The sequence below is a fragment of the Lynx canadensis genome, chromosome A1, assembly GCF_007474595.2.
Source record: "Lynx canadensis isolate LIC74 chromosome A1, mLynCan4.pri.v2, whole genome shotgun sequence".
NCBI classification, from domain to species: Eukaryota; Metazoa; Chordata; class Mammalia; order Carnivora; family Felidae; genus Lynx; species Lynx canadensis.
In genome coordinates this window covers 92,086,828-92,112,883 of record NC_044303.2, presented here as the reverse complement: position 1 = coordinate 92,112,883, position 26,056 = coordinate 92,086,828, and the positions used below count along the sequence as shown (strand labels likewise).

The following is a 26,056-nucleotide window of genomic DNA, read 5'->3' as shown; positions in this document are numbered from 1 at the left end:
AGCAGCTCTTAGCATCGGGTGGGTCTCAGCATAGCACTGATTTCCTTATCGGGTGCACCTGGTGGAGTTGGGCGTCTTTGTGCCAAGCTGCCCTTGGTTCTTTGTGTAAGGAAGTGCAGGATTGGGGCGCCTGGGCAACTCATTCGGTGAAGTGTCTGACTCTTGGTTTCTGCTCAGGTCATGATCTCACGGTTTGTGAGATCGAGCCCTGCGTCGGGCTCTGCGCTGACAGCCTGGAGCCTGCTTAGGATTCTCTCTCTCCCTCTCTTTCTCTGCCCCTTTCCTGCTTGTGCTCCCTCTCTCTCTGTCTCAAAATAAATAAATAAACAAAGATTTTTAAAAAAGTGCAAGATTAACACGAAAAGTATGTGGTTGTCCCCTCAGGAAATGAACAACAGGGGTGTATCCCGGCCCTGCCAAGAACCTACCTTCAGGGCATCCAAGATCCTGCCATCGTAGTCAATCACCACTGTGTCTCCTTGCTCGCCCTTGAGGCCCGGGGGACCCTAAGGCAGGAAGAAGAGTAAGAATTTCAGGGAAGGGCCGCGGTTTTCAGGTCTGTGTCTCAGCCAGAGAACCTGGGAACCTGGCCCGCACGACGGTCCGTGTAACTTGAGCTGTAACCTGGTGGGACCCCCGCAAGCCCATACTCCAGAATCTACTTGGGCACTGGGACCCCGTTCACTGGCAAAATGCTCTGGGGGCCCAGGCAGTGGGCATCAGGGAGGGAAGGGGGCTCTGAAGCAATGAGGGAACATGCCCCTGCCTGGTCGGCTGCAATTCAGGTGTGAATTGAAGTCCACTGAGGCCTTATCTTGGAGTTCTCCAGGGAAAACAGAAAGTCTAATTTTGATGGGAAGTTCTTCAGATTTAAAAAAAAATGTTTATTTATTTTGAGAGAGAGAGAGAGAGAATGAGCAGGGAAGGAGCAGGGAGAGAGAATCCCAAGAAGGCTCTGCGCTTTCAGCACAAGAGCCCGACATGGGGTTCGATCTCCCAAATGACAAGATCGTGACCTGAGCCGAGGTCAAGTCTGACGCTTAACCGACTGAGCCACCCAGGTGCCCCAGGTTCTTCAGATTTTTAGATGTTGGCAAACAAGCAAAAATAAACACACTCCCCAAACCCCCAAACGCTACGACGATCAATACGAAATGTGCCAGCTGGATCTTCCCCTCGGATCTTACCCTGGGGCCTCTGTTTCCCTGCCTCTGATGGAGGCTGCACGCACCATGCACTAGTAACCAGCACACGGACGCCCAGGCTTACATGCTCCTGCATGGACACGACCCTCCTGCCCTGACTCTCTGAACCTCCCTCCATCCCAGGCTGCCCTCTGCTGGCAACACTCTGGTCAGGCCTGGGGCTAGGCCCCTGCAGAGGGTGGAGACACCCAGCTCAGGGCCTCATTTGCCAGCTACCCGCACGGTCATGGCCTGTATGGAACTGTATGGTTCACACAGAATCCCACACTCAGCGCCTAATCCAGCCCGGCCACCTGCATGACCAGGCTGTGTGCCTGGCCTTGTTTTGTGGAGAAAAGCAGCCTCCAGGAGCATGAGGGAACGTGATGGCCGGAAGCCACAGAGCAGAGGACAGGACCCTGGATGTCAACCTAAAGGTGGGTTGATAGGGGCTGGTCACAAAAGATCTGAGACCAGTCCTGCTTCTGGAGATGGGGACGAACCTTAAGCCTGAGCCTCAATGTGGGGCAAGGCACCCCGCAGGTGTAAGGTAACACCACAGGGGACAGATTGAAGGTCTATGCTTAACTATGAGAAGAAAAGATTCTAGGAGGACAGACACTCACATGGGGAGGACTTGTTTTCACACATCCATAAGTGAACCATTGAGGGGTACCTGGGTGGCTCGGTTAAGCGCCTGACTCTTGGTTTTGGCTCAGCTCATGATCTCGCGGTTCGTTGAGTCCGAGCCTGGCATCAGGCTCCACGCTGCACGGAGCCTGCTTGGGATTCTCTCTCTCCCTCTCTCTCTCTCCCCCCACCCTCTCCCCACTCTCTCTGTCTCTCTCAAAATAAATAAATAACCTTAAAAAATTAAAAAAAAACGCTAATGAATTATCAGTTAAAAAAAAAAAGACTCCCATTTTCTGGAGCTCCTCTGGGGTCATCTGGAGGACAGGGGCTTCTGAAGAACCCAGGCCCCTGGGTCCTCTCGGTGTGGCCAGAGGGGAGACTGCTTACCCGCAGCCCTGTGGCTCCATCGGCACCTTGCTGGCCAGGCTCTCCCTGTGGAGACACGAGGTTGCAGCCGTCTATGCATGGCTGCCCCACGCCCCCTCCAGTCTTCTCTTCACCAAAAAGCGCAGGGCTCACATGCTGGGGCCCTAAGGGACTAATTTTTGTGACTGCCACGTCAGGAACAGGGCTCATGGAAGGAGCACCTATGGGACCCTCCTCTGGCCCCACGATGTGGAGAGATGGGCCACTGAAGGAGGGCTACAAGATGACAGCCACAAAGCTGAGTTCGGTGGAGGCCTTGTAACTCACCCAGACCCACTGGCCACCCAGGCCCCAGGCCGGCCTCTGACAGCCTGAGGAATGAGACACTAGGACCCAAGCCCTCCCGGGACTCCCCACTTCAAAGGGCAAATTGGAGGTGAAGCCACAGGGAGGTGTCCCCATGATGGGGGCACTGGTCTGAGCCGCACACTGTAAGGCACCTTTGGCCCTGGGGCGCCGTCCACACCGTTTTCTCCTGGAGGCCCCACACTCCCTGGCTCGCCCTGCAACAGAGACATTTCACAGCGAGTGAGCACCAGGGGCCGGCTCGGGGCTACCTGGGCCTGCTGGCTTTCAGGGGCTCTAGGGAAACGTGCCTGAGCCCCCCTGGGGTTGAGGGGAGATGGGCCTCAGGACTCTCCCCAGCCCTGGGGACTCCAGACCATGGCCAACTTCTCTGGTCTGGGTCTTGGTGCATAGTTAGGGCAGCTCAGGGGCTCAAGAGACATTTTGGAGGCTGATTGGCCATCTCTATGGTTTGGGAGAACAAGGATGATATCCTGTTCCTAGCCTGGGGACAGGATAGAGTAGGGGCCACCTGAGATGGGAACTAGGAGGGCCTGAGGGTGTGAGGGGAGGCAAATGACCGGATGGGATGCCCCGCCTGGTGCAAGTGGGGCCCAGGGCCTTCCTGTTGCCTCTCTGGCTTGCCTCGGGCATCACCACGTGCCCCCACATTGGAAAGGGCCAGCCAGGGGCCTCAGCAGGCAGAGGGGAGGCAAGGGGCCTTCTGGGGGGAGGCACATGTACCTACCTTGGGCCCTGGGGGTCCAGGGAGCCCTGGCTGGCTTGGCGTCCCGTCATCTCCCTGTGGAGAGAGAGGCCGAAGCTGCAGCCCTCAGGCCAGGCATACCGGCTTTGGACGTCTCCCCCACCCTGCGCTCCCCAGCACACCAGTCCTCTGCTGGCACCAACACTGGTCACACTGGGTCAGGACAGGGGTGGGGCAGGTCCCCCAGGGCCAGCCCAGAGCGTGTGTCAGCAGGTGTGTGTAGAAGGAAGGCAGATGGGCAGGTGGAGGAGAGAGGGATTTGTTCCTTTAGTCAACAAATGTCATGGGGCCCCTGGATGTCTCAGTTGGTTGAGCTTCTGACTCTTGATTTCGACTCAGGTCACGATCCCATGGTTTGGGGGATCAAGTCCCACATCAGGGTCTGCACTGACAGCATGGAGCCTGCTTGAGACTCTCTCTCTACCTCTCTCTCAAAATAAATAAACTTTAAAAACAAACAAACAAACAAACATCTTATGAGTACTCTCTGTGCAGATAGGGTCCCCGCTCAATGGGTGACAGGGATTGAGGACAAAGAAATATCCAGATAAGCACATAGCACCATGCCAGGAGGTGGAAGCAGTGGTGGAAAGGGAATGTAAGAGGGTGGCAGGATGAAGGGGCTTGGAGGAACGGTCTCCTGGGGGAGGGGACAGCTGTTTGGAGACTTGGCCTGGGAAAAGGTGGGGAAAGATCATTCCAGGTCAATGGTTCCCAAACTTGAGTGCATGTCAGAGTCACCCAGGGGCCTGTTGAACAGACGGGGTCTAAAAGTTCTGGTCACCAAATGTGATGGGGGTGGGGTGTGTCCACACCACCAAGCCATTCTCTGACACCAGCCAGGTGTCCTGCAATTCAGCCTAATTCTGATACATGTCTACCAATTTCGAGAGTGTCAGATGGCACCGGTTAAGGGCCCAGTCCTCCAGGACTCTCCCGCTGGCTGTCCCCAACCTGCACACTCCAGGCACCAGGAGTAAGCCTGTTGCCACTTTTACTTCTCATCAACTGACCATAGAGTGAAGATTCCCACCACCTGCTCCTTGGGTTCCAACAGCTTTGCTACAGCGGCTCCCAGAACCCAGAGAAACACTTTACTTACTAGATTACCGGTTTATTATAAAGGCTGTAACTCAGAAACAGCCAGATGGAAGATATGCATCTGGCAGGGTACAGAGACGACGCGTGGGGCTTCCAGGCCCTCTCCAGGATCGCCACTCTCCCCAAGTCTCCACGTGCTCACCAACCTGGAAGCTCTTGGAACCCCATGCTTTTGGGTGTTTATGGAGCTTCACTGCACAGGCACGAATGATTAAATCGCCGGCCACCGGTGAGATCAGTTCAACCTCCAGCCCCTCTCCCCTCCCTGGAAGGCTGGTGGCTGGGACTGAAATTCCCAACCTTCCAAAGTTTCTCCAGGCAACCACTCCCCATCCTCAGGTGGGGGCCCAACATCGCCTCATTCACATGACAATAGACACCTTCAAATTAGGTTCATCCCTCAGGACATTCCATGAGTTTTAGGAGTCTGCTCCAGAGATAGGGAGGACGGAGACTAAATACGGATTTATCATAAATCACAACATCCTGGGGTGCCTGGAGCTCTGAGGATACTGCTGGTCCTAGAACCTCACTTTGAGAACCACTGTCTAGGGCTGTGAACTGGGAAAAAATTTGCTGTGTTTGAGGAAAGGAAAGGATGAGGGAGTAAGTGGATAAATGAACAAGATCCTGGCTTCAGAGACAGAGGACCCATATGTGAGGACTTTCCTGTGGTCGCCCCCCCCTCCCCCAGCCTGGCCCCACTGGGAGCCCTGCCCTTCTCTCCAGCCTCTTCCCACATACCCCACAGGGGGCCCCCTCACCTTCTTTCCAGGAATGCCAGGCTCACCCTGAGGAGGGGGTAAGGGGGTGCAAGAGAGAGGTCAGAGCCCTCAGAGCACGGCCCAGACACCAGGCCACCTGTTCCTCTGGGAGAAGTGGCCTTGATGACTGGGGACAGCCTAGAGATCCCGGCCCCACAGACAGGTGCACACGGATGCTGGGGCTGACAGTCTTGGACTCCACTCCCGACTGCGTCCCCCTCCCCCACAAGCTGAATGATCCTGGGCAACTCACTACTTTTGCAAGTGGGGGGTGTGAAGCCCCAGCCTCAGAGGGTGGTTCTGAGATGAGAGAAGTAATGAAAGCCCTTTTCCTTCAGGGAAGACCACAGCTTGCCCTCCCACCCCTGCAGGTGCTGTTCACAGCAGGGGACGGGGGGGGGGTGGGGTGGGGAAGGACAGCTGTCATGGGGAGGGGGCAGTGGGGTAGGGAGCCCATCCCTCCCAGGCCTGGGGCAGGGGACACGGAGTAAGGAGCACCCACCTTGGGCCCTGGGGGTCCCTTCAGGCCCTGGAACAAGAGAAGAGAAAATATTAAATGGGATACTGGAGGCTGCTTTTGGGAGGTTCTCCTTCTGGTCATTTTATAAAGGGTGACACCAGGTGCTAGACGGCAGGAGGCGGGGCTGTGCTGCCTGCTCTAGGCCTGACCCTTCCCCATGTCTACGGCCACTTCTGCACCAGATCTCAGGCAGTGCAGTGGGCTGTGGGCTCCCTCCCAGGGACGTGGGGCTGGGGGCCTGGCCCATCGGTTCCCTGATGCTGGTGACAGGGCAGGAGGGCAGGGGTGCCCGCACGCGCACACCCCCAGTGCGGCTGTAAGCGGGACAGGGGCTTCCGGGCCTGCAACCATGGGCCTAGCAGCCCAGGCCTCTGAAATGCCCTGGGTAGTGACCATCTCGCCGTCTCGTCCAGCCTCTCCTTTGGGACCCTGAGGGGGCAGAAGAGGAGAGCCTCTGGAGGGGATGCAGGGGATGAGAAGTGCAGGGGCTGAGCCCACTCCCCCCACCAGGCCCTGTGCTGGGGCTCCAAGTAGTCTCTCGTGTCGTGTCATCTTGACCAAACCCCTGAAGAGCGGGTGCCATTGTTCCCACTTCACAGATGAGAACGTCGAGGCTCAGGGAGTTACACGCCCAACGTGAGCAGGCATGGATGAGCCAACTGAGTAGGTGCCCTGAGAGGGGACAGTTTGGTAGAGGAGCTGGATCTGCACAGGACAGGAAGGACAGGCCTGCGTCCCTGTGTTGGGGGAAGGGGAAGGACATGAAGTCTGGCCTTCGGGGTTCGGGTAGAACTATAGGAGGACAGCTGAGCCTAGCTAGTTAGTACTGGAGGTGGGAAAGCGAGAGAGAATGAGAGTGAGCGAGGGAGGAACAGGGCTTGGTAAATCTGCCGGAGGAAGCGCCCACATGTGGGTCTCAGGGCCAGGGTTAGGAATGGGAGTGAAATCACAACCGATATCAGGTTCAGGGCCTCTGGTTCTATTTGGGGTGGACCAGGATTTGGGAATGAGTTTGGGGTCAAGGTCTTGGATGGCGGTAAGTATAAGGCTGGAGTGGGGTGAGTGTCTGGGTGAGGGCTGGGGTTGGGGTGGGGTTAGGCATGGATCTGGGTCTGGACTGGGGACAGGGTTGGGGCTGGGGTTGTTTCTGGGTCAGCGGTTAGGGTTTTGGTAGGTGCAGGACCAGGGTGTTTCCACCTCCATGCCCTCTCTTACCTCTGGGCCTTGTGCTCCCCTGGGGCCATCTTTCCCAGTGTCCCCAGGAGGGCCTCGGACCCCAGGGGGTCCAGGGGGCCCCGGAGGCCCAGCAGCTCCGTCTTGCCCTTGGTCTCCCTGGAAGACATGGTGTGTGGCTCACTGGGAAGGGAAGGAAAGGGGCTCCAGTCTCCAGAGAGAAGCCTCTGCAGATGGACAGGCCCGTGCCTTCCCTTCCCCAGCTGGAGCGGGCTCAGAGGGAAGCGCCTTGTCACTGCGCTTCTTGCCGCTTCTTGGTGGCCACACGAAGGGACAAGCCCTTGTACTCTGACATAAGAGGCTAACAGGACCCTTCCCCTCCGAGGAATGTGCCATCTTCCCAGCTCCCGGTGCCTGGAGCCCAGCTCTGGTGTTCAGTTGAGAGTGGAGACATGTTGGATGTGGGAGCTAGCACGTGGGCCCCACTGGCCCCCTTCTTCCTGGAGAGGGCGGGCGCTGCACGCCTCCCGAAGGACCTTCCCTGTTGGGCAGCTCCTGCTTTATTAGGTGCTGGAGGTGCGCTTTTGGGCACGTACACAGAGCAATGAGCGCTCGGGCTCACACAAAACCTGCACGCAAGTGTTCACAGCAGCTTTACGTGTAATGGCCCCAAACTGGAAACAACCCAACGTAGCTACCCAATGGGTGAAGGGTTAACCGACAGGGATACAACCATATCACAGAACACGGCTCAGCAGTAAGTGCAAAGGGACAAAGTACGGATGCGTGCAGTAACTTGGATGCATCTCGAGGGCATCACGCTGAGGGAACAGAACCAATCTCGAAAGGCTACATACTGTGTGGCTGCATCTACACGACATTGTTGACATGGAAATGTCATACAGGTGGAGCACAGATTAATGGTTGCTGGGGGTTAGCGATGGGGTGGGGAGGGAGGGAGTGTAGCTGGGCAAGGCCACCACGAGGGGGTCTCTGCATGTGGTTACAGGAATCTACAAGCGTGACAGCACTGCCCAGACTTAAACACCCCCCAGGTGAGTATAACGGGTAAAATCCAAATAAGGCAGGTGGACTATATCCATTTCCTGGTTATGAGCTCGTACTTGAGTGAGGCAAGACATTGCCATGGTGGGGGGGGGGGGGGAGAACGGGACAAGGGGTATTATTTCTGGTTTTTTTTTTAATTTTTATTTATTTTTGAGAAAGAGAAAGGAGGGAGGGAGGGGGGAGAGAGAGAGAGAGAGAGAGAGACTGAGCATGAGTGGGGGAGGAGCAGAGAGAGGGGAGACACAGAATCCAAGGCAGGCTCCAGGCTCTGAGCTGTCGGCACAGAGCCCTATGTGGGGCTCGAACTCACGAACCGTAAGATCATGACCTGAGCCGCTCAATCGACTGAGCCACCCAGGTGCCCCTCTGGGGTATTATTTCTTACAACTAATTGTTGACCTGCAACGATCTCAGAATAAAAAGTTAAAAAGAGGAGCATCTGGGTGGCTCAGTCGGTTAAGTGTCTGACTCTTGGTTTCCGTTCAGGTCATGATCTCATGATTCATGAGTTTGAGCCCCTGTCGGGCTCTACGCTGACAATGCGGAACCTGCTTGGGATTTTCTCTCTCTCCCTGTCTCTCTCTCTCTCTCTCAAAATAAATAAATAAACTTAAAAAAAAATACATAAAAAGAGCAATGAAGGGCCACACAGTCTCTGTCATGCAGCATCCTATCCCTGACTCAAGGACCTGATGTTAGTACTGGGTCAGACCTCAGGCAGCCAGAGCCCTCACCTCGAGGCCCTGCCTACAATGAGGGAGGATCACTGTGCCCCCGGCACTTCCTGCTACCCCAGTGGTACCTGCCCAGCACTGGCACAGGGTATAGTAATGGGGCATGCTTGACTCACAGTGTCAGCAGCTCCCAAACTCCCCGTAACCAAAAAAGGAAGAAGCCTCTGGAAGAGGTGGCCCCTGCTGTGTGCCCAGTGCCGACGAGCTAGGACTTCCCAGAAGGTGTCTCACCCAACCCTTGTGACCACCTGGCTGAGACACTGCTCTTGTCCCATTTCACAGACGGAGTGGTCAGGAACAGCAAGGGTAATTGTTTACCCAGGGTTTCAGAGCTGGGAAAGGCTCCTCTGGCCATTGAGGAGAGCAATGCCTTTTGGACATTTTTTTAAATCCACGGACCCCATGATAGGAAAGTTCACCTCTTCAGCCAGCTGCACCTAAGACACAGTTCATTTGTTTTTCCCAATTAAAAAATTAACCGAAGCTCTCAATGTCCCCCACTCAGGTCTGACCCTGCCGGGGGCATGACCAAGGGGCTACAATTCCAGTCCAGTGTAAAGAAACCCAATGGTGTGGTTAGCTCAGCCAGCCATGGGTGGTGATGGAGGTGGGTAATTCCTATTTCATTTTCTGCTGTATCGGGAAGAATTCGAAGACACCCCATTGTTCCTTTCACAGCCTGGGGCCCCCACGATGGGCACCACTGGTCTGGACTCTACTTGTTGGGGCAGAAAATGAGTTTAGACACTTGAACAGGCCCCAGGACAGGTTTTTTTTAGGCTCTTCCCTTGAGTTACTCAGGGTGTGATGCTGGCCAGCCGCCTTGTGTGTGCCCTGGGATCGGATGGCTGAGGTCTAACCCTGGAAATGCAGGGGTGAGTCAAGGGAACACGCAAGCAGCAGGAGCGGACACACCAGTGGGCCAGGCTACCTTGAAGATGCGGCGACTGTACATGTGATGGTCTCTACTTATAAAGCCCGGATTGAGTCGTGGGAAAACCATCTAGTCAGCAAACGGGTTGTGTGGTCAGGAAGGCAGAAGGGTGATTCAGAAGAGGCAAAGCCGCTTAACCCAGCCGAGTGATTGGGAGAGGCCAAGAACGTTCTCCACAAAGATGGCCGCTATGCTCGTTCCCATCCCGCAGGCCCCTTGCAATGGGCGTCCCCCCTTCTCCCCATCAGGATCTGGGGCCTGTTCCCCTTTTCCCACCTTGACTCTGGTTGGGCCCCGTGACTGATGGGACCAATAATATACAGTGGAAGTGATACCGCGTCCATTCCAGATATAGCTCTTAACTGGCCCGACCGTTACGTTTCTGGCCTCCTGGGATGCTAGTTTGGGGATGCCCCTCTAGGAAGCCCACTGCCAGGCTGGGAGAAGGTTTGATGTACAGAGACCCTCCCCAGCCGAGCTCCCAGGCAACAGCCTCGTCAACTGTGGCCATGGGGCGTGCCATCACCTTGGACTACAGGCCCAGCAGCCTCTGCCTGCGATGAGAGAGATCGCCTACCCCCACCCACCAACCCAAGGGGTCCTGAGAGACCGTGGCACATTGTCGTTTTAAACCACAGAACTTTCAAGGGTGGAGGCTGTTTCAGAAGTGGCTGGAACACTGGGACAAGAGGACATCCACGAAGAGCGAAGGGAGGGCTTCAGAAAGAATCTCTCTTTCATGACCCCCCGGGCCAGGAGAGTTCTAGTCTGTTGAGGAGTGGGCATCCCCATTTAGAGTACCAGCTTTCACACACCCAACAGCAAGCAAACCAAAGGATTTTTCTCGGCAGCCACAAAGCTCCACACAGGTGCCCTTTCTTTGACTTCGGGGCCACCTTGCCAGCTTTCGGGGGGCCTTGCCCTCCAAAGGCTCAGCACAGAACAAGCTCTGTCCTGGGGACTCAGCCTGGCCAGCTGGCTGCTCTCAGCTCATGCTCACGACCACCTGTGATGTGGGCCCTCCTGGTCTTATTGCACAAACCAGGCTCAGAGCCTTGAGGCTGGAGGGATTGGAGCCCAGCCAACACTTGGGGCTGAGCTGCCTCCTCTTTGCATCCTGCCACCTTCGCCACCACACCCCCCCCCCCCCGCCCCAACTCCATCCAATGCTTGCAGAGGCTGGCTGGGGGGTGACTCACTCACCAGCTACAACCTCCACTCCCTAACCTTCTTGAAAGCAAGTAGGAACCCACCACTCCACTGCCTTTCTCTGGGCGGTCAGGCCTCTGCCCTGGTTGTGGCAGGAATGGTGGGGACACGCATTTAGGGCCATTTAAGGCATTTAGGGCCCTCTGCTGAGATCTGCTTTGTTGGGGCCACCCCACCCGGGGTCTCCACGCTGCTTCGTCGAAGAGACCCCACCACTTGCTCTGCTTCGTTGAAGAGACCCAGGTTTGGCAGGAGGCACTTCTGAGTCCCTTGGACCCTGGGGGCTCTGAGGGCCAGGGGACCTATTGTCCCCACGCTGAGTCTTGGTGCCTACTTTTATGTCTGCAATGAATCTTTGCCACAGCAGCTTGGGGTAGGGTCTGTCACCAACCCCTCCCCACAGTTGCAGAAACTGAGTCTCAGAGGGGAAACTGAGTTGCTCAAGGTTACTTGGCTGATAAGTGGCAGCCACTTCCTGGGGTGCCAGTCACCCTCAGGAAGGTTAGTCTCCGCTCTGGGGGCCAGTGCTAGCCCCACTGTCCCCGCATACCCCTCCCCCCCGCCCCCCCCCCCAGCACCCCCCCCCCCCACCATCCATGGTGATAGTATGACTGGGATGTCTGTCAGCTAGAGACACCCATCTATGATCTCAGCCAGACCAGGGCCTGGGGCTTCCAGCCCGTGGCCACTTAAGTGAAACCACTTAACCAGGATAGGACGTGGGCAGAGACCGCAGGCACCTCTTTCTGCGATAAGGTATAAGGGATCTGAAAGAGAGCTAGATATGCCTTATTATAAAACAAAACAAACTGGATGGGTGGGTGAAGGGGTCTTGCTCCATTCTTACCCGGGGGCCGAAGTCTCCTGGTGCACCCTGAGAACAAAAAAAAACCGGAAGACAGATCACTGCTACTATTATTGCTTTAATCAGATGTTTTGAGCATTTACCCTGCGCTCAGTGTTTTATGTACATAGTCTCACTGAATTCTAACAACCGTAACATGCAGGCTCTATTTTTATCTCCATTTCCAATGAGGACACTGAGGCACAGAGAGGCTAAGTCCACCTGCCCGAGGTCACACAGCTAGCACACCCAGGGCGTGGAACTGGGCACTCTGTTGGTCTGTTGCCAGTCCCCAAAACACGGTGGGAGCAGAGACCAGCTGCTCCCACCGCGTCCTCTTGGGATCCTGAAACCTCAGAATAGCGAGTGTTGATGATTACCTGAATCATTGTTTTAAGTCCCCAAGTTTTGGGGCAGTATGTTACTAAGTGATAGATGCCAAGACACCAATTTCTCTCTGGTTTCAAAGCCTCTGCCTTCCTCATTCAGCCAGAGCCTGAGGGAAATAATCCCGGCACCTGCCCCGCTCAGACCATTACCTTGTGCAGTCTTCCCCCCTGGCTCTGTGAGGTTGCTTTCACTTACAGATGGAGAAACTGAGGCCAACGCATCCAAAGCTGTACAGTTGATGGCGGAGCCCTAATGCTAACCTGACGCCCTGAGCGCCGGGTCCTGTGCCTTGCACAGCTCTGATGGTGGACTGGAGCCTTGGCTGCCCTTATTCCGTGGGCACATCGCGGCGGGGGCGGGGGGCGGGGGGTGGGGTTGGTGCTGGGGTGGATGTGGCCCAGCTTCACCCAGCCATTCCCTAGAAGCATCCTGCCACACCTAGGTCTGCTCTGGTCCCTCCCTGCTCTGATCCCACTGTGGGACACACAGGTGTCTCTCGCCCTCCCTTCTGAGACACTTGGAGGCCGCAGCCCTCCAGGGGTCTGCCGTGACATTCAGCGCCAAATGCAGGAAAGCCTTTCTCACAAGGGTATAAAGTTCACAGGGCAGCTCTCTGCCATCTGTTTTCCTGGGGTGGGGGTGCACTCCTCACAAAGAATCCCATCTACAGGGACTGTTCACCCCCCTGTCCCTGGCTCTCCCGGCACCCCCCTTTTCACAGGCAGGGACTTCCTTTGGAAACTCCTCATTCTGGGCAGACTGTGCTTTGAGCTTTGTCATGCTCTGGTGCTGGGAGAACTCCAATTTACCCCCTGGCACTTTAAATTGTTAAATATAAGCCGTGTAACCATTAGGAGGAGGCACTAGTAGCCCCACTTACAGATGGGGAAACTGAGGCTCTAGGAGAGGATGTGATGTCCCCAAGGCCACACTCTGGAGCTGGGGTCTGGAGACGGGTTTCTGGCATCCTTTATCACATCTGCATCTGGACAGCATCCGGCATCACTTACCTTTCCCCTTTGGGGCCTGGAAGTCCCTGGAGAAAAAAAGGTGGAGAAAGAACAGGCATGAGCAAGGAGGACTGGGCTGGTTCCCCTTCCGGCTTCCCTAAGGCTTTGGGGGCAGAGGGGCCTATGGGGCTGAGCAGAGCTGTGGGTAGCCGGGTGGGTATATGCACAAATCTGTCAGCTTTTAATGAGGGTTGCTCTGGCCGGCCCTAAGGAAGCCACACAGCGCAGTCCCCTGCATGAGGGAGACGGGGGACTTGAGGGTTGCTGGTACCTCTCAGCTCGAGTAGGGGCACATGTGCTGTCACTCCTCCCAGAGGGCAGAACCCTCCAAGCTCAGCACCTGTCGTGCCCGGGGCCGCTGCCCCTTGACTATCCATTATCCCTCCAGCCGTTAATGGCTTGGCTTGTTCGTTCATTCAACAACTTGTCCATGCAGGTGGTCAGTTTATTCCTCTATCCTTTAATGCTGCACACATCACCGGGCAACTCCTCCATCGTGTTACTTCTTTCATTCCTTCACTCACTTGTCTGCTCAACCATCATGTGTTTGTCCACCCACTAACTCAGCTACCCTCTCATGCATCCAACTGTTGGTACAATTACCTCATCTGTCTTTCCATCCAACCATCCTTCCTTCCTGCCATCCACCCATCCACCCAACTGTTCATCAACCCAACTCATCTATCTATCCATCCATCTGTTCTTCCATGCAAGAACCGTTCATCAAGCCATTTGTCCATCCATCCGTCCATCCATGCACGCACCTGTCTGCGATCCAGTCATCCAGCCTTCCTTCCTTCCTTCCTTCCTTCCTTCCTTCCTTCCTTCCTTCTTTCCATTCATCAGCCCATCTCTCCATCCATCTATCCATCATACAGTCATTCATCCAGTCAGCCTCCCTTCCTTCCTTCCTTCCATCCATTCATCCTTGCATCCATCATCCAGTCAGCCAGGCTTCCTTCCATCCATCCATCTATTCCTTCCTTCCTTCCTTCCTTCCTTCCTTCCTTCCTTCCTTCCTTCCCTCCTTCCATCATCCATTCATCTGTCCATCCATCCATCCACCCACCCACCCAGCTAACTATCCATCCACATCCACTTTTTGTTTAATTATGCCCTCTCCCTGTACAGCTTATTTATTCTGCTGAAGATGCCTGTGGACCACAGGCTCCTGGCCCACATGTTGAGAACTCATCAGCCCTGTGCCTACCACTGAAGCCTTGAGACTGTGTTGAGGGATGCTCTGTACGTGGGCTTGCTAGGAGGGGCTTGTATGTTCTGAAGGCTGACTAGATGTCAGGGATGGTGCTATCCACACTTCTCTACATCCCCAGCATGTGGGGAGGGTTAATGGGCCCATTTGACAGAGCCTCGGGCTTGGGAGGTGAAGAGGCCTCCCCAAGGCTGCACAGTCAGCAGGCAGTGGAGGTGGATTTGAACTTAAGTCTGATACCCAAATGGTTTCTCTCCTTGCTGATCCAGGTTCCCAGGGGCCCCTTCCCTCTGGCACCCCATCACTCTCAGCCCCACAGTGGCCTGGTCCCAGGACGACCTAGAATTGCCCTGTCATCACTTACCGGCTTGCCATCTAGACCCAGTGGCCCCTGGAAATGAGAGAGACAGAGAGCAGAGGTTACACACTGGAAAGGCATTTCCTGTGTGTTTTATGACCCAGAGGCACTACTGAGCACCAAAGACCAAAACCTGACATGAGCCCATGGGTCTGAAGACCTTTCACGCAGACCTGGGGTGGGGGTGTCTGGGTGTTTGCTGCCCAGAATCCTCTCCTCTGACAAGAGAGCCCCACTTCTCCTTCAGAACCACCCCCATCTGCTCGTATGGGGCTTGGGCGTGTGGTCGCATTCCCTCGACCAGGGGGATTTGGTTCATGGATAAACGTCATGTCTGGGGCTTTGAATGGTGGCGCTTTAGGGGAAAGAGGGTCTTTTCTCCTGGTGGGGCTAAGGCTGGAGCTCCTGAGGGTACCATGTGGCTTGAGAAAGAGCCAAAAGAGAAGAAGTCGGAGCTGAGAGACAGTGAGGAAAACGGGGCAAAGGGTCTGAAGCTGAAACCATCCACCCCTGCACACTTCTGTCAGTAGTTTTTTCTTTAAGCCAGTGTGAACTGAGTTCTGTCACATGGAACTTGGTAGGGAAGTTCCATGGAACTTCCCCCGGTGGAATCTAACCGGTGGATTCCCCCTTGGAATCTAACCCCCGGTGTGATGGCATTAGGAGGGGGCTTTGGGGAGGCGAAGAGGTTCATGAGGGTAGAGCTTCACAGATGGGATATTAACCTTTACAAAAGAGGCTCCAGACGGCTGCCTGGGTCCTCGTCCACCATGTGGGGACACAGCGAGGGGATGGCAGTCTGCAGCCCGGAAGAGGGCCCCCACCAGAACCTGGCCACACTGGCACGCTGAACTCAGACTTCCAGCCTCTAGGACAGTGAGAAGATTTCTGTTGTTTCTAAGCCACCCGGGCCATGGTGCTTTGTTAGAGCAGCCCAAACAGGCTAAGACACAAGTGGAAGAGTCCTGAAGGTTCTTTTAGTTCCCTGCATTGCTGTGGCCTTCGTAGGCAAAAGTCAAGGCTGAGAGAAGCCAAATAGCACAAGGTCAGGTCCCAAGGGCTAGTGTATTCCAGAGACCGCAGAGGGTCAGTGACCACTGCACAGCAGCTCCCGTGGGCGCCCTCCACCTGGGGACCCATTGCCTCTCAGAAAGCCCCACTGAGTTCCATCCACTGCCATGTGGGGAATCAAGGGCAGTGCCATGAACCGGATCCACCCAGTCTCTGTCAACACCTCTCCTCCCCCCTGCCACTGCCTCCTCATCCTCACGGACACTTCACCCTTGACCCCAGCTGATGTTCTAGGCAGCTCCACTCCCAAGCCTTTTCACACATCACCTGCCTGTCTGGCACACCTTTGTGTGTCACCTTTAGCTCAGTCACCTCCTCTTCCATGAAGCCCTCTAGGTTTCCCCACTTCTCAGAAATCAGGCCATTTGTCCCTACACCCAGCACATTTTCTCTCCTTCCTTCCTTCCTTCCTTCCTTTCATTTTTTTAAATGTTTATTTATTTTTGAGAGAGAGAGACAGAGTGTGAGCAGGGGAGGGGCAGAGAGAGAGGGAGACACAGAATCCTAAGCAGGCCCCAGGCTCTGAGCTGTCAGCACAGAGCCCAATGCAGGGCTGGAACTCACAAACTGGGACATCCTGACCTAAGCCAAAGCCAGATGCTTAACCGACTGAGCCACCCAGGCACCCCATAACCAGGGCAATTCTGATAATTTATCTCTTAAGTGCTTCTGGCCACCAGACTCAAGGTCAGCTGAGGTTCTGGACTTCAGGGCAATGTCTTAGGTGTAGATGGAATCCCAGCAGGTGGGGAGTGGGGCCATTCCAAAGTCTTGGGGGTCCAGGCTCTGGGGGGTCCCAATCAGGTCGTCAGCCCCAACCCTAGTCACTGAGGCTGACCAGGAACTGCCCTAGCTGGCATCTCCTGCTGGCTCCTGGCTGTCCTGACCCCTGGGTCCACATGCCTGAGGCCTCCTGTCCTTAGTCTGCTAAAGTTTGGCCCTGCATCTCCTCTCCCTGCCCCATGCTCAGGCCCTGCTAGGCCTCACCCAGGCCCGGCCCCTTCTGCTGCCACAGTGCACACAGGGACACGTCCCACCCTGGGTCTCTTCTGGGGGCTCTTTGTGGACCCCTACTCAGTCTGAATCACCACAGCAAGCCCGTAAGGCAGGTGTTATCATCCCTGTCTTACAGAGGGGGAAACCGAAGCCAAGTGAGGGAAAGACCTTGCCCACGGCCATGCAGCCAGGGCAGGGCTAGAGCCCAGGATGGCTTTCCGGTTCTGTGTCCTCAGGCACTCAAGCAGCCTGCAGTGGCCTCGCCTAGATTCCTGGCCACTCTCCCCGCAATCTGCCTGTCCTTGCATGCCTCTGTTCAAAGCTCCCTGCTCCATCCCAGTGCCCACTGGACCTCTCCTGCCCGCGGGCCCCCGGCCAGCTTGGCCAGTGTGGCTGCCATCGTGGACTCTGTGTCCGGGCCTTGTGCCCATGTCGACTGCTGAACTGAGCCCAAACACAGCGCCCCTCTATCGATCTAAAGGGATTAAAAAATCCATAATGCAGGGCGCCTGGGCAGCTCCTGATTTCCGCTCAGGCCATGATCTCGATCTCGCGGTTTGTGGGATCGAGCACCGTGTCAGCGCAGAGCCTGCTTGGGATTCTCTGCCCCTCCCCCCACTCACGCTCTCTCTAAACAAACAAACAAACAAACAAACATACATACATTAAAAAAATCCGTAATGCAGACTGAAATTAAAGAGAGACAAAGGTGCAGTTAGAGCTGAGTTAATCTCTTTCCTCTTCGGGGGCTGGGAGGGAGGGCAGTGGCCTCACAGCCAATTCACCAGCAGCAGCATGAGGAGTTCAAGGTGTCCCTGACAAGGGCTGGGACACAGTGCAGGGCTGGTCCGAGGGAAGCAGGCACCCCTCCCCTTAGGGCCACAGAGGCAGAGACTCTCCAGGGCAAGTTTAGGAATGCTCTGATGTGCCTCAGTGTGGGCTCTGTTGAATCCTGCCATACCCTTCATGGCGTCTGTCCTCACTGCCACCCTGGCAAGCAGGCACCATAGTCCCATCCCACAGCTGTAGAAGCTGAGCCCATGGCTGAAATAGGCCCCCCTCTCCACGTGGTGTTCCCTCTCCTGCAGCATAGGGCAGCAGGGTTGACAGATGGCTGTTCCAGGGGACCTAGGATGAAGCCTCACAGGCCCTGCCTTCCTTCTGGGATTCCTGGTATGTCTGTCTCCCCCACTGAACAGACCTCTCTGGGCAGGGCTCTCTGGACCCTCTTCCACCCTGGCTCTCTACCAGAGAGAGTGCTGGATCAGACAAACTCACTTGTGTGCGACCCTGGGACAGCCAGTCAACCTCTCTGAGCCTCAGCATCTTCATTACCTATTCTCCTCAGCAGGGTGCTTCCTGCCCTGGCTTGGTCCCATTTCCCCTAAACTCTGCCACACCACGACCTCCTGACAGCTCTTGGGGTTTGGGAAGAGGTGCTTCACTAGTCTCATGGTACATCTGGTGCCCCTTGAGGCCCGTGCACTTACACACGCCATGCTGTTTCCTGGCCCCAGGCTGTGCTTTCCCGTTTTCCTCCACTGCACAGAGTTCCGCCTCCACCTGGGGAACTCCTACTCATTCTTCCAGGCCCAGCTCAAATGGTGCTCCTGGGAGCCTCCCCAAGGAGAAGCAGCATTCTCCCTAGGCTGTCTGCCACAGAGCTGGGTCCCCATCCTTCTGGAAGAAAGCCCTGTGGCCGAGCTCCAGGAGACATGTGGGGCGGACAGAGGAGACAGCCTCTGGATTCAGACCTGCCTGGGATCAGATGCGGGCTTTCCCACATGCCAGCTCGTGACCCCGGGCCTCATCATTGGTAGCAGGCCACCCTGCATCACTGACCTGTGTGTGTGTGTTGGGGGTTGGGGTTCTGCTGAAAAGGTGCTATGTGCACCGAGTGAAACTTACAAACTGTACAGAAGGAGACGGGACAAAGCAAACCTTCTCCTCTCCCCAGCTCCTCTCCCAGAGAGCACCATGGGCATCAGCTTTGGGAAGCTGTCCTTGCCTGGAGAAGCACATGCATAATATCCCTGCCTTTCTTATTTTTAAAGCCCTCTGCGGGTTGCACAGCAGACATCTGTAGCTCCATTTGTCTTACTGTTGCAGAGGAATCTGGTCCTTGGGCCCCTGAGGCACGTCATAGCCCTCCTCCCCGCATTCCAGGAAAGCCCTACCACATACATGTGAGACCTGAGCATCATCCCCATGGCCCTTCCCTAATACCTGTAGTGTCTCCCACGCAATGCCCTGGAGAACTTTCTAGAATGCAAGGCTCTCCTGCTTGAGCCCTTCTGGGCAGCCTCACTCCTGAAGGAAAATGTCCAGACCACCTGGTCTGATGCCTAAAGCCCTCCTGCCCCATGCTGGGCACTGAGCACACATCTTGGGTTGGGCCTTTCCAGGGCCGGGGGTGCCTCTGGTCCATCGCTGAGTCCCCAGACCTGGTTCCAGGATGTCTGCTGGATTGACATAAACCACACAGAGCTGTAGGTGGCCGGCTTTTCTAGAAGTGTGCGCTGCAGAAGGGAGCCTGGGATGTTCCCTTGGCTTGGACCCCTCAGGGGGAGTCTCCTGTTGCTGGCTGTCTCTGAAAGCATTCCAATGGCCAGACCTCGCTGTCTCTTCTTGAGAGTGACCTTGGGCCTCCCATCTCCTGGGAGGGATTCTGCTCTCTTTCAACTCCGAGATTATTCCTGGTGGTCCCCAAGGCCTCTCTCTGGTGTGTGAGAAAGCCTAGAAGTGGCAAAACCCCCATTTTCCTTCCTACGGCCCTGCCTCTATCTGGGATCACAGAGCTCCTGGTTCCCAGGACTTAGAGTTTTCAAAAGAAGCCAATGAATTTTGTAGTTTCTGATGAATAAAAGCAGAGGGTGTGGCCTGAGCTGTGCTCTTGGAAATGTCCACCATGCAGCTCAAGGGAAGCTGTTCCCATTCCCCAGGAACCCAAGATTGGAGCTGCGGGTGGTTGGATCTGATGCTGAGCAGATTCCCGGGCAAACACAGAAACCCATGTGTGCACATTTGTAGGGCAGATGGTGCCAGCCATCCCTGGGGATGGAGCTGACCCACAGCCATGGCCCTGGTCTGTGCAGGTGGCTCTGGGCTCATCTTGATGACATCTAGGCAGCAAAGCTCTGCTCAGATCCCTGAATTCCCTGTCTGGGGAAACAGCCGACCCTTAGAGAGGCTGCTGGGTGACCAGCGGTCACTGGGAGTCACTGAGGAGGGGCTTCAGTGGGGCAGAGGAAGGAAACAGTCTGGCTTTGGAGCCAGACGGACCTGCCTGGCTTGGGGAAGTGAACTGATCCCTCTTATCCTGGGGAAGGCTGGGCCCTGGGCTGTGAACCCCCAGAGGACAGGCCCTGCCCGTAGCTACCCTTGCTCAAACTGGTACTGCCTTGCTCAAACTGGTATCAGGGAACCTGTTCTGCAGAGTGTGTTAAGAGGCTTGCCTGGGGAAGAGGTTCGCTGGTCAAGTACGTTTGAGGAACACCGGGTTACATGCTGTGAATTAGGTTTCTTTCCTGCAAGACTTGTCTGAACTATCGTTCTGCCCATGGGTCTCCAGGAGGGCAGTGTTCCCAGCCTCACTGGGAGGCTGTGTGGACCATCTATGAACTGGGCATTTCCATGGGCTGAAGAAAAGCCCAAGCCTAGCTCTGGGTGCTCTTAGGGGAGGAGAAACACTGCAGGGATGGGTGAGGGGTTGGACTGAAGGAAGCCAAGGACAAGCATGGGCTGGAGGGCATGGTCAGGCTGGACTACGGTGGGGCAGGATCCAGGCTGAGTGTCCTAGCCGACAGCAAGCCAGCTTTGCACAGCAGAGGGCCATCTGGGGAGCTGAGAAGTCTGGAACAGCAGAGCCCCAGCCTGGGTGGAGGCACACCCTTGGTGGCGGGAGTCCTATTCCATCAGGGCAGCCATCCCCTGCCGCAGACTGTGGGCGTCTCCCACAAGAGGAGTGGGAAGAAAGGCACTTGGGGCAGCCCACGAGTGAAACTCTCTCTCCAAACCTCAGCTTCCACAGAACAGGTGATCCTGAGGGCCAGACGCCAGAGCGCTGCGCCCATAGGCACTCAGTTCCCTCCAGCTCCCTCTCCCGCCTGATCAAAGCCATGGAATTCACCAGAGGTTTTCAACACCTTCTGCCCTCCACGAAACCCCACAGCTGTTTACAAGGCTCAGCTCTGCTTTAAACCACTCTTGCCCCATGCAGATCAGCAGAGCTCTGGCACGCTTTCCGGATGCGTTAGGGGCAAACAAAAACCCTGGGTGGTGTGCGGGCTTGGCTCCTTGCTGCACTCCGGAGCCTGAGAGTCCTGGAGCCTCAGTTTCCTCATCTGTAAAATGGAGAACATGTCCTCCTCTCAAATGACAAGTTCAAGATGAGTCCCAGGTCTGTCTCCTCTCCCCTCCTCCTCTCCCAGACCCACCAAAGACACGAGACCCTGTAGGTGAGCTGACACGGAGGTGGGGTCTGCATTGGCTCTTGGAGGGGCAGTCCTGCGGAGTGACCTTGTGTGGTCCTCTGACTCAGTGGCAGACCGTGGGACTCCGGCTGTGCCTTGGTGGGTCTGCTCCCTCCCACACTGAATAGATTTCCTAAGCAGGGTTCTACAGAGTCATCTTTTGAGAAAAATGAACAAGGGTGGCAAAGGAGGGAAGGTTTCTTAGTGAAATAAGTTTGGGACGAGGAGTCTGCTGGGCTCCATTGCTGGTGCCTCGATGTGCATCGGCCCCGGGGGAACCCTGAAGCAAAGGCTGCTGTTTACCCTACACTGGGGGCTGGCTCTGTTCTTCTCCGTTAGCTGTGCCTCAGGACCCCCAGCGTGCGAGAGTTCTCTGCTGAGCTGACCCAAAATCACTACACCGGCGTGTTTAGATGCAGACAAGGAGTAAATGCTAAGACTGGCTGGGGCTGGGTGTCCGTCTCGCTTGCTGGTTGTAATTCATGCGGATGGCTCCCGTCAGGGAACGGAGCCTCCAAATTGCACCGGGATGGGGCCCCTGGATGAGGGGGCTTACCAGGATTATCAGTCCAGGGACCAGTAATTATGGCCCAGATGTTGACAATTCATCAAATTACAAGGCTGTTGGGGCCTGGGGTCCTCAGCCTGGGACATGCACATTCCTGTGTGAAGGCTCCCTCATTAGAGTGGGTGGGCAGATCCCTCGGGGCAGGTCAAATGTGGTTCTGATTTCTCAGACCAGGCTCCTCGCACACATGGACCACGGCAAGACTGTCCGGGTTTAGCAATTTCCCAGACTTGAATTCCACCCTAGGGAAAGAGAGGACCCTCACTTCTTGGGTCCAGCCTGGCTGGTGCCCTGGTGCAGGCACACGGTTCCTCCCTGGGGACCTTGGGGCATTCTGTAGAGTCACCAATAAATTGCATCCCAAGCCAGCAAGCCATGAAGACTCCAGCTGGGTGGGGTTCTGGGAACCTGCTGAGGTTAGGGGCTTGCCCAAGCTGCCACCCCGCCACCCCTACTCTTGGTCTGTACGGTGAAGCACTGGTCTACAGCCAGCTTTGGCTTGGTGTGTATAGTTAAAACACCAAAACTAAAACTGAAGCCAAACTCACTGAATTAGTTGCAACATTTAAAAATGGTGACATTTCACATCAACATCCAGAGTTTGTACTTTTCTAGAAAAAGTGAAAGGTGGTACACCCTGGGGTCTGCATGCCTGGCATGATCAGCTGAGTCAAGTGCTCGCGGAGGGCCACAGGCTCTGCCCTGCCCTAGTGCTCCCCACCGGGCCCACTGCCCCGTCCAGATAACCTGTCAGCTCTGTAGAGGCATCTAGGTTGGTAACCCTCAGCTTAGAAAATCTCCCGGGTCGGGGCGTCTGGGTGGCTCAGTTGGTTAAGTGTCTGACTCTGGATTTCGGCTCAGGTCATGATCTCACGGTTCGTGAGTTAGAGCCTCATGTGGGGCTCTGTGCTGACAACTCGGAGCCTGCTTGCAATTCTCTCTCACCCTCCCTCTCTCTTTCTCAAAATAAAGAAATAAACTTAAGAAAAAAAAAAAAGAAAGAAAATCTTCTGGGTCCCTTTCAGCTCTACGATTCCGTGAGGCCGGGAAGCCAGCTGGCTTCTATTTTGGGGAGAGGGCATGCTCAGTATATCCTGTGCACACTGGAAGCAATTATACATATGTCCATATTATACATCATGGCTGGGAGAGGTGGTGCTATGCCTTTGAACCGATCCCCAAATACCTGCTTAAATTACACATTTGCCAGTTTCATGATTACCCTGTCAGGTAGCAGGAAAAATCGTTCCTGGGTGGGGTGAAGGGAGTCAAGAGCCCTGACTCCCAGTGCATGTGGGACAATGGAAGATGGCCAGTGAGTTGGGCTGTGTCCACCTGAGAGGCCTCTGGCTTCCTGTCTCCGGCTCAGGCACTCTCAGTGCTACTCTTGTGGAAGGCACTGGAAGTAGTAGACAGGTAGGGGCACCCATTTTGGTGGCAGAAGTGCCAGGGCGGGGATCTAGTGGGACCGAGCGGCCGACTAGGTGATGATGGTCGGAGTGTGGCTTGAACTGCATGAAGGAGATGGTCTAAGGGAGGCAGAAGGTACAACAGAGAAACCAGGAGACAGAATGACAGAGACAGCTCACAGCGGACACTGAGGGATCCCTGGTGTCCTGGCCAGGCCCAGGCCACACCCTGCTCTGCCCTCCTGCTCCTCAGCCTAAGTCTGCTGGGCCATCTGCCTGCTTCCTCCCAGCGTCGCTCAGGTTTGACTTTCCAGCCTCTCTGGTCATCACCCCCTGGTCTGTGGGATGGGCCCTCCACAGTTTCCAGATAACACAGTTATCACCCACTGGGAATGAACTGCTGGGGACCCTTAAGAATCCAGAGGTTTTGTGCAAAATTTGGAGCTCTAACTTCTCTTGAAATATTGGAAGCTGTGATAATGATCAGCGTGCATGGGCTGAACGGGGTAGGGGGGCCCTTTAAGTGGGGCGTGTGCCCCCCCCCCCCGCTGGCCCACATAAGGAAGGCATCAGTGAATGCGTGAGCCTGCATTTCTAGCTCTGAACCAGTTCTCCAAACTGCAGACCTCTCTCTAGTCCCCCACCTGCCCCTGCCTAGGACTTGGCCTCTCTCCCACACCAGCCTCCACCAGCCTCCCTGGCTCTGCTCCTCATGCCCAGCCTTCCTGCATGGCAAAGGAGCGGGATGTCCTTGCTACGTCCCCTCCCTGAAGACCTTGGAGCCAGCTGCCTAACTCCCCGAAGCCCAGCCTGTTTCCTCCTCTGGAAAGGAGGGGTGTGGTGTGGATGGAGTGGCCACCCGAATGTGACAGTGCCCTGCCCGGAGCTTGGTGTACAGAGGGTGCCAGAGGAAAGTGGTTTAATGAACGACTGGAGTGCCCTGGGCCAGTTCTGGGGGCGAGAACTAAGGAAATGGGGTGGAGCTAAAAGCTAAAAACCCCTTGCCTTATTATTCCCATTTCACAGGCGAGGAAACTGAAGCTTAGGGGAGGCCGGGCATGGTCACGAGCCTGAATCCTGCGTGCTTCCCACCTCACCATCCCCCTCTGGCGTTAGCAGTGCCTGGCAAGTACCCCAAAGCCAGCCTCCCCAAGCTGTCCCCATCCTGTCCCCAAAGAGGCCCTATTGGTGGAACAGCCCCCTTGTGGGAAGACCAACCTCTCCTTAGACGCCCTTTCTGAGAAGTGGGTGTGCCACCATTGCACACCTCCAGTGACGGGGAACTCACTGCTTCCCGGGCAGCCTGATGGGTTTGCCAAGCTTTTGTGTACGTCCCATCCTTCCCAGGTTGCATGCCATTGCCAATTCCCTCCACCTTGCGGCCCCTGGGGAGGCAGCCAACCAGCTCAAAGGTGCTGGGTGCTTCAGGGTCACTGGCCTCTTGAGCTTTCCTCCCACCCCATCCCCCCTTTCCCCTGCCAGCCTGGCTTGTTCTCTGTTCTCTGTGTCCTCTCTCTGGCCACTCTTCTGCCACTCCCTTTGTGAGAGAACCTCCTTGTCTTCTGACCTTGGCTCACACCTCCCTTCCTCAGGGCAGCACCCCTGACCCCCACCAGGCCAGCCTCGGATTGCAGGTGGTCACAGTAACCCGTACCTTCCCAGCCCTGACCATGGCGCACAGTGAGGTTGGAATCCCCATGCGCTTTGAGTCTCTCTCCCAGTCAACCACAACCCCATCCAGTAGGGACCCCCTGGATGTTTGTGTTGCCATTCCATCCCAAGTGTCAAACACAGTCTTTCGTACGTAGTGAGAACACAATATATAGTTGTTGAAAGAACCAACTGTCAAGTGGATGCCTCTAGGAATGAATGATCAGTTTCCCACTGGCTCCGGTGCCAGAACCTGGGATCACACCAGAGGGCGCTCTTGACCTGCTGAAGGCTGCCCTGGGTACCTGAGGACTCCTGTCCTCTGGCCACAGCCAGGGTGTTGTGCACTGGGGACACTGGCCCGAGAGGAGTTCCTTCAGCCTCGGGGGCTCTTCCTGCTGAGGTCAGTGACCATCACGGTGGCAGGAACTGTCACTCACTGGACCCAGCTTGTGTGCCCAGCACTATGGCTCTGGTGAGGTCATCTACCCGGCTGCCCTGATAGCCAAAGACAGGTTAGGGATGTGACTAGAGACCACATGGTCTATGGAGTACCAAAGCCCATTCTCTTTCCATCACATGAGCAAGACACGGTCCAGTCCCTGATTTCAGATTTCAGGAGGAGCTGGCTGGACCACCTTTGTACCCAAATAACTGCCTTCTCTCAAATTTATTTTCTCGGAAGGCCTGAGTTTGCCTTGGTGACCTGGCGCAGGTCTGTCAACAAGCTCTTCTGTACAAGGCAGAGAAGTGCTTTGCTGCTTTGGGGATGCTGGGAAGAGGTTCAGCCAGCAATCAGCCTGGAGAGTGGCCCTCTGCAAAGGTGTCACCACAGGTACACCCTGCAAAGGGCCCCCTGCCGCCCCCCACCCCACAGGACTGTCTGCTAAGTGCTTTCCCAGAGCTGAACTTGGGGAGAAGGTTGATTATCTAGCGCTGGGGGCTCTTGGCTACTGCCAGGAAGACACAAAAAGCTTCAGAGGGTAAGCAAGGCATCTGGGAACCCCACATGAGATGATCGAAAGGACTCTGGGGACACAGAGTGAGCCTGAGGCCATGGGCCTGAGTCAAGGAGCGCCTACCCTGAGCTGGTGCAGGACCCTGCGGAGGAAATCCCAGGGAGGTGGCCCTTTCCCTCGGGCCCAGCTGTGTCTCCCTGAGGTTCCAATCTGGGGGCCATTATTGGGGGCTCAAGAAGCCTCCTTTCATCCCATCCCTGCTCAACCCGGAATGTGGGGAGCTGGGGAGCATCACTGCAGGGGGCAGATGAAAATGAGA

At 55.8% G+C, this 26,056-nt stretch overlaps 1 protein-coding gene across 1 annotated transcript in view; it reads right to left on the bottom strand.

Annotated features, from left to right (window-relative positions):
• Window positions 1-26,056, bottom strand: part of COL23A1 (collagen type XXIII alpha 1 chain) — a 351,726-nt gene that overhangs the window by 13,386 nt on the left and 312,284 nt on the right. The window contains 11 exon segments of the mRNA XM_030316438.1: window positions 429-506; window positions 2,205-2,249; window positions 2,684-2,746; window positions 3,277-3,330; window positions 5,160-5,186; window positions 5,662-5,688; window positions 6,073-6,108; window positions 6,895-7,011; window positions 11,645-11,673; window positions 13,043-13,067; window positions 14,619-14,645. Of these exon segments, the coding sequence (XP_030172298.1) occupies window positions 429-506; window positions 2,205-2,249; window positions 2,684-2,746; window positions 3,277-3,330; window positions 5,160-5,186; window positions 5,662-5,688; window positions 6,073-6,108; window positions 6,895-7,011; window positions 11,645-11,673; window positions 13,043-13,067; window positions 14,619-14,645 (528 nt within the window).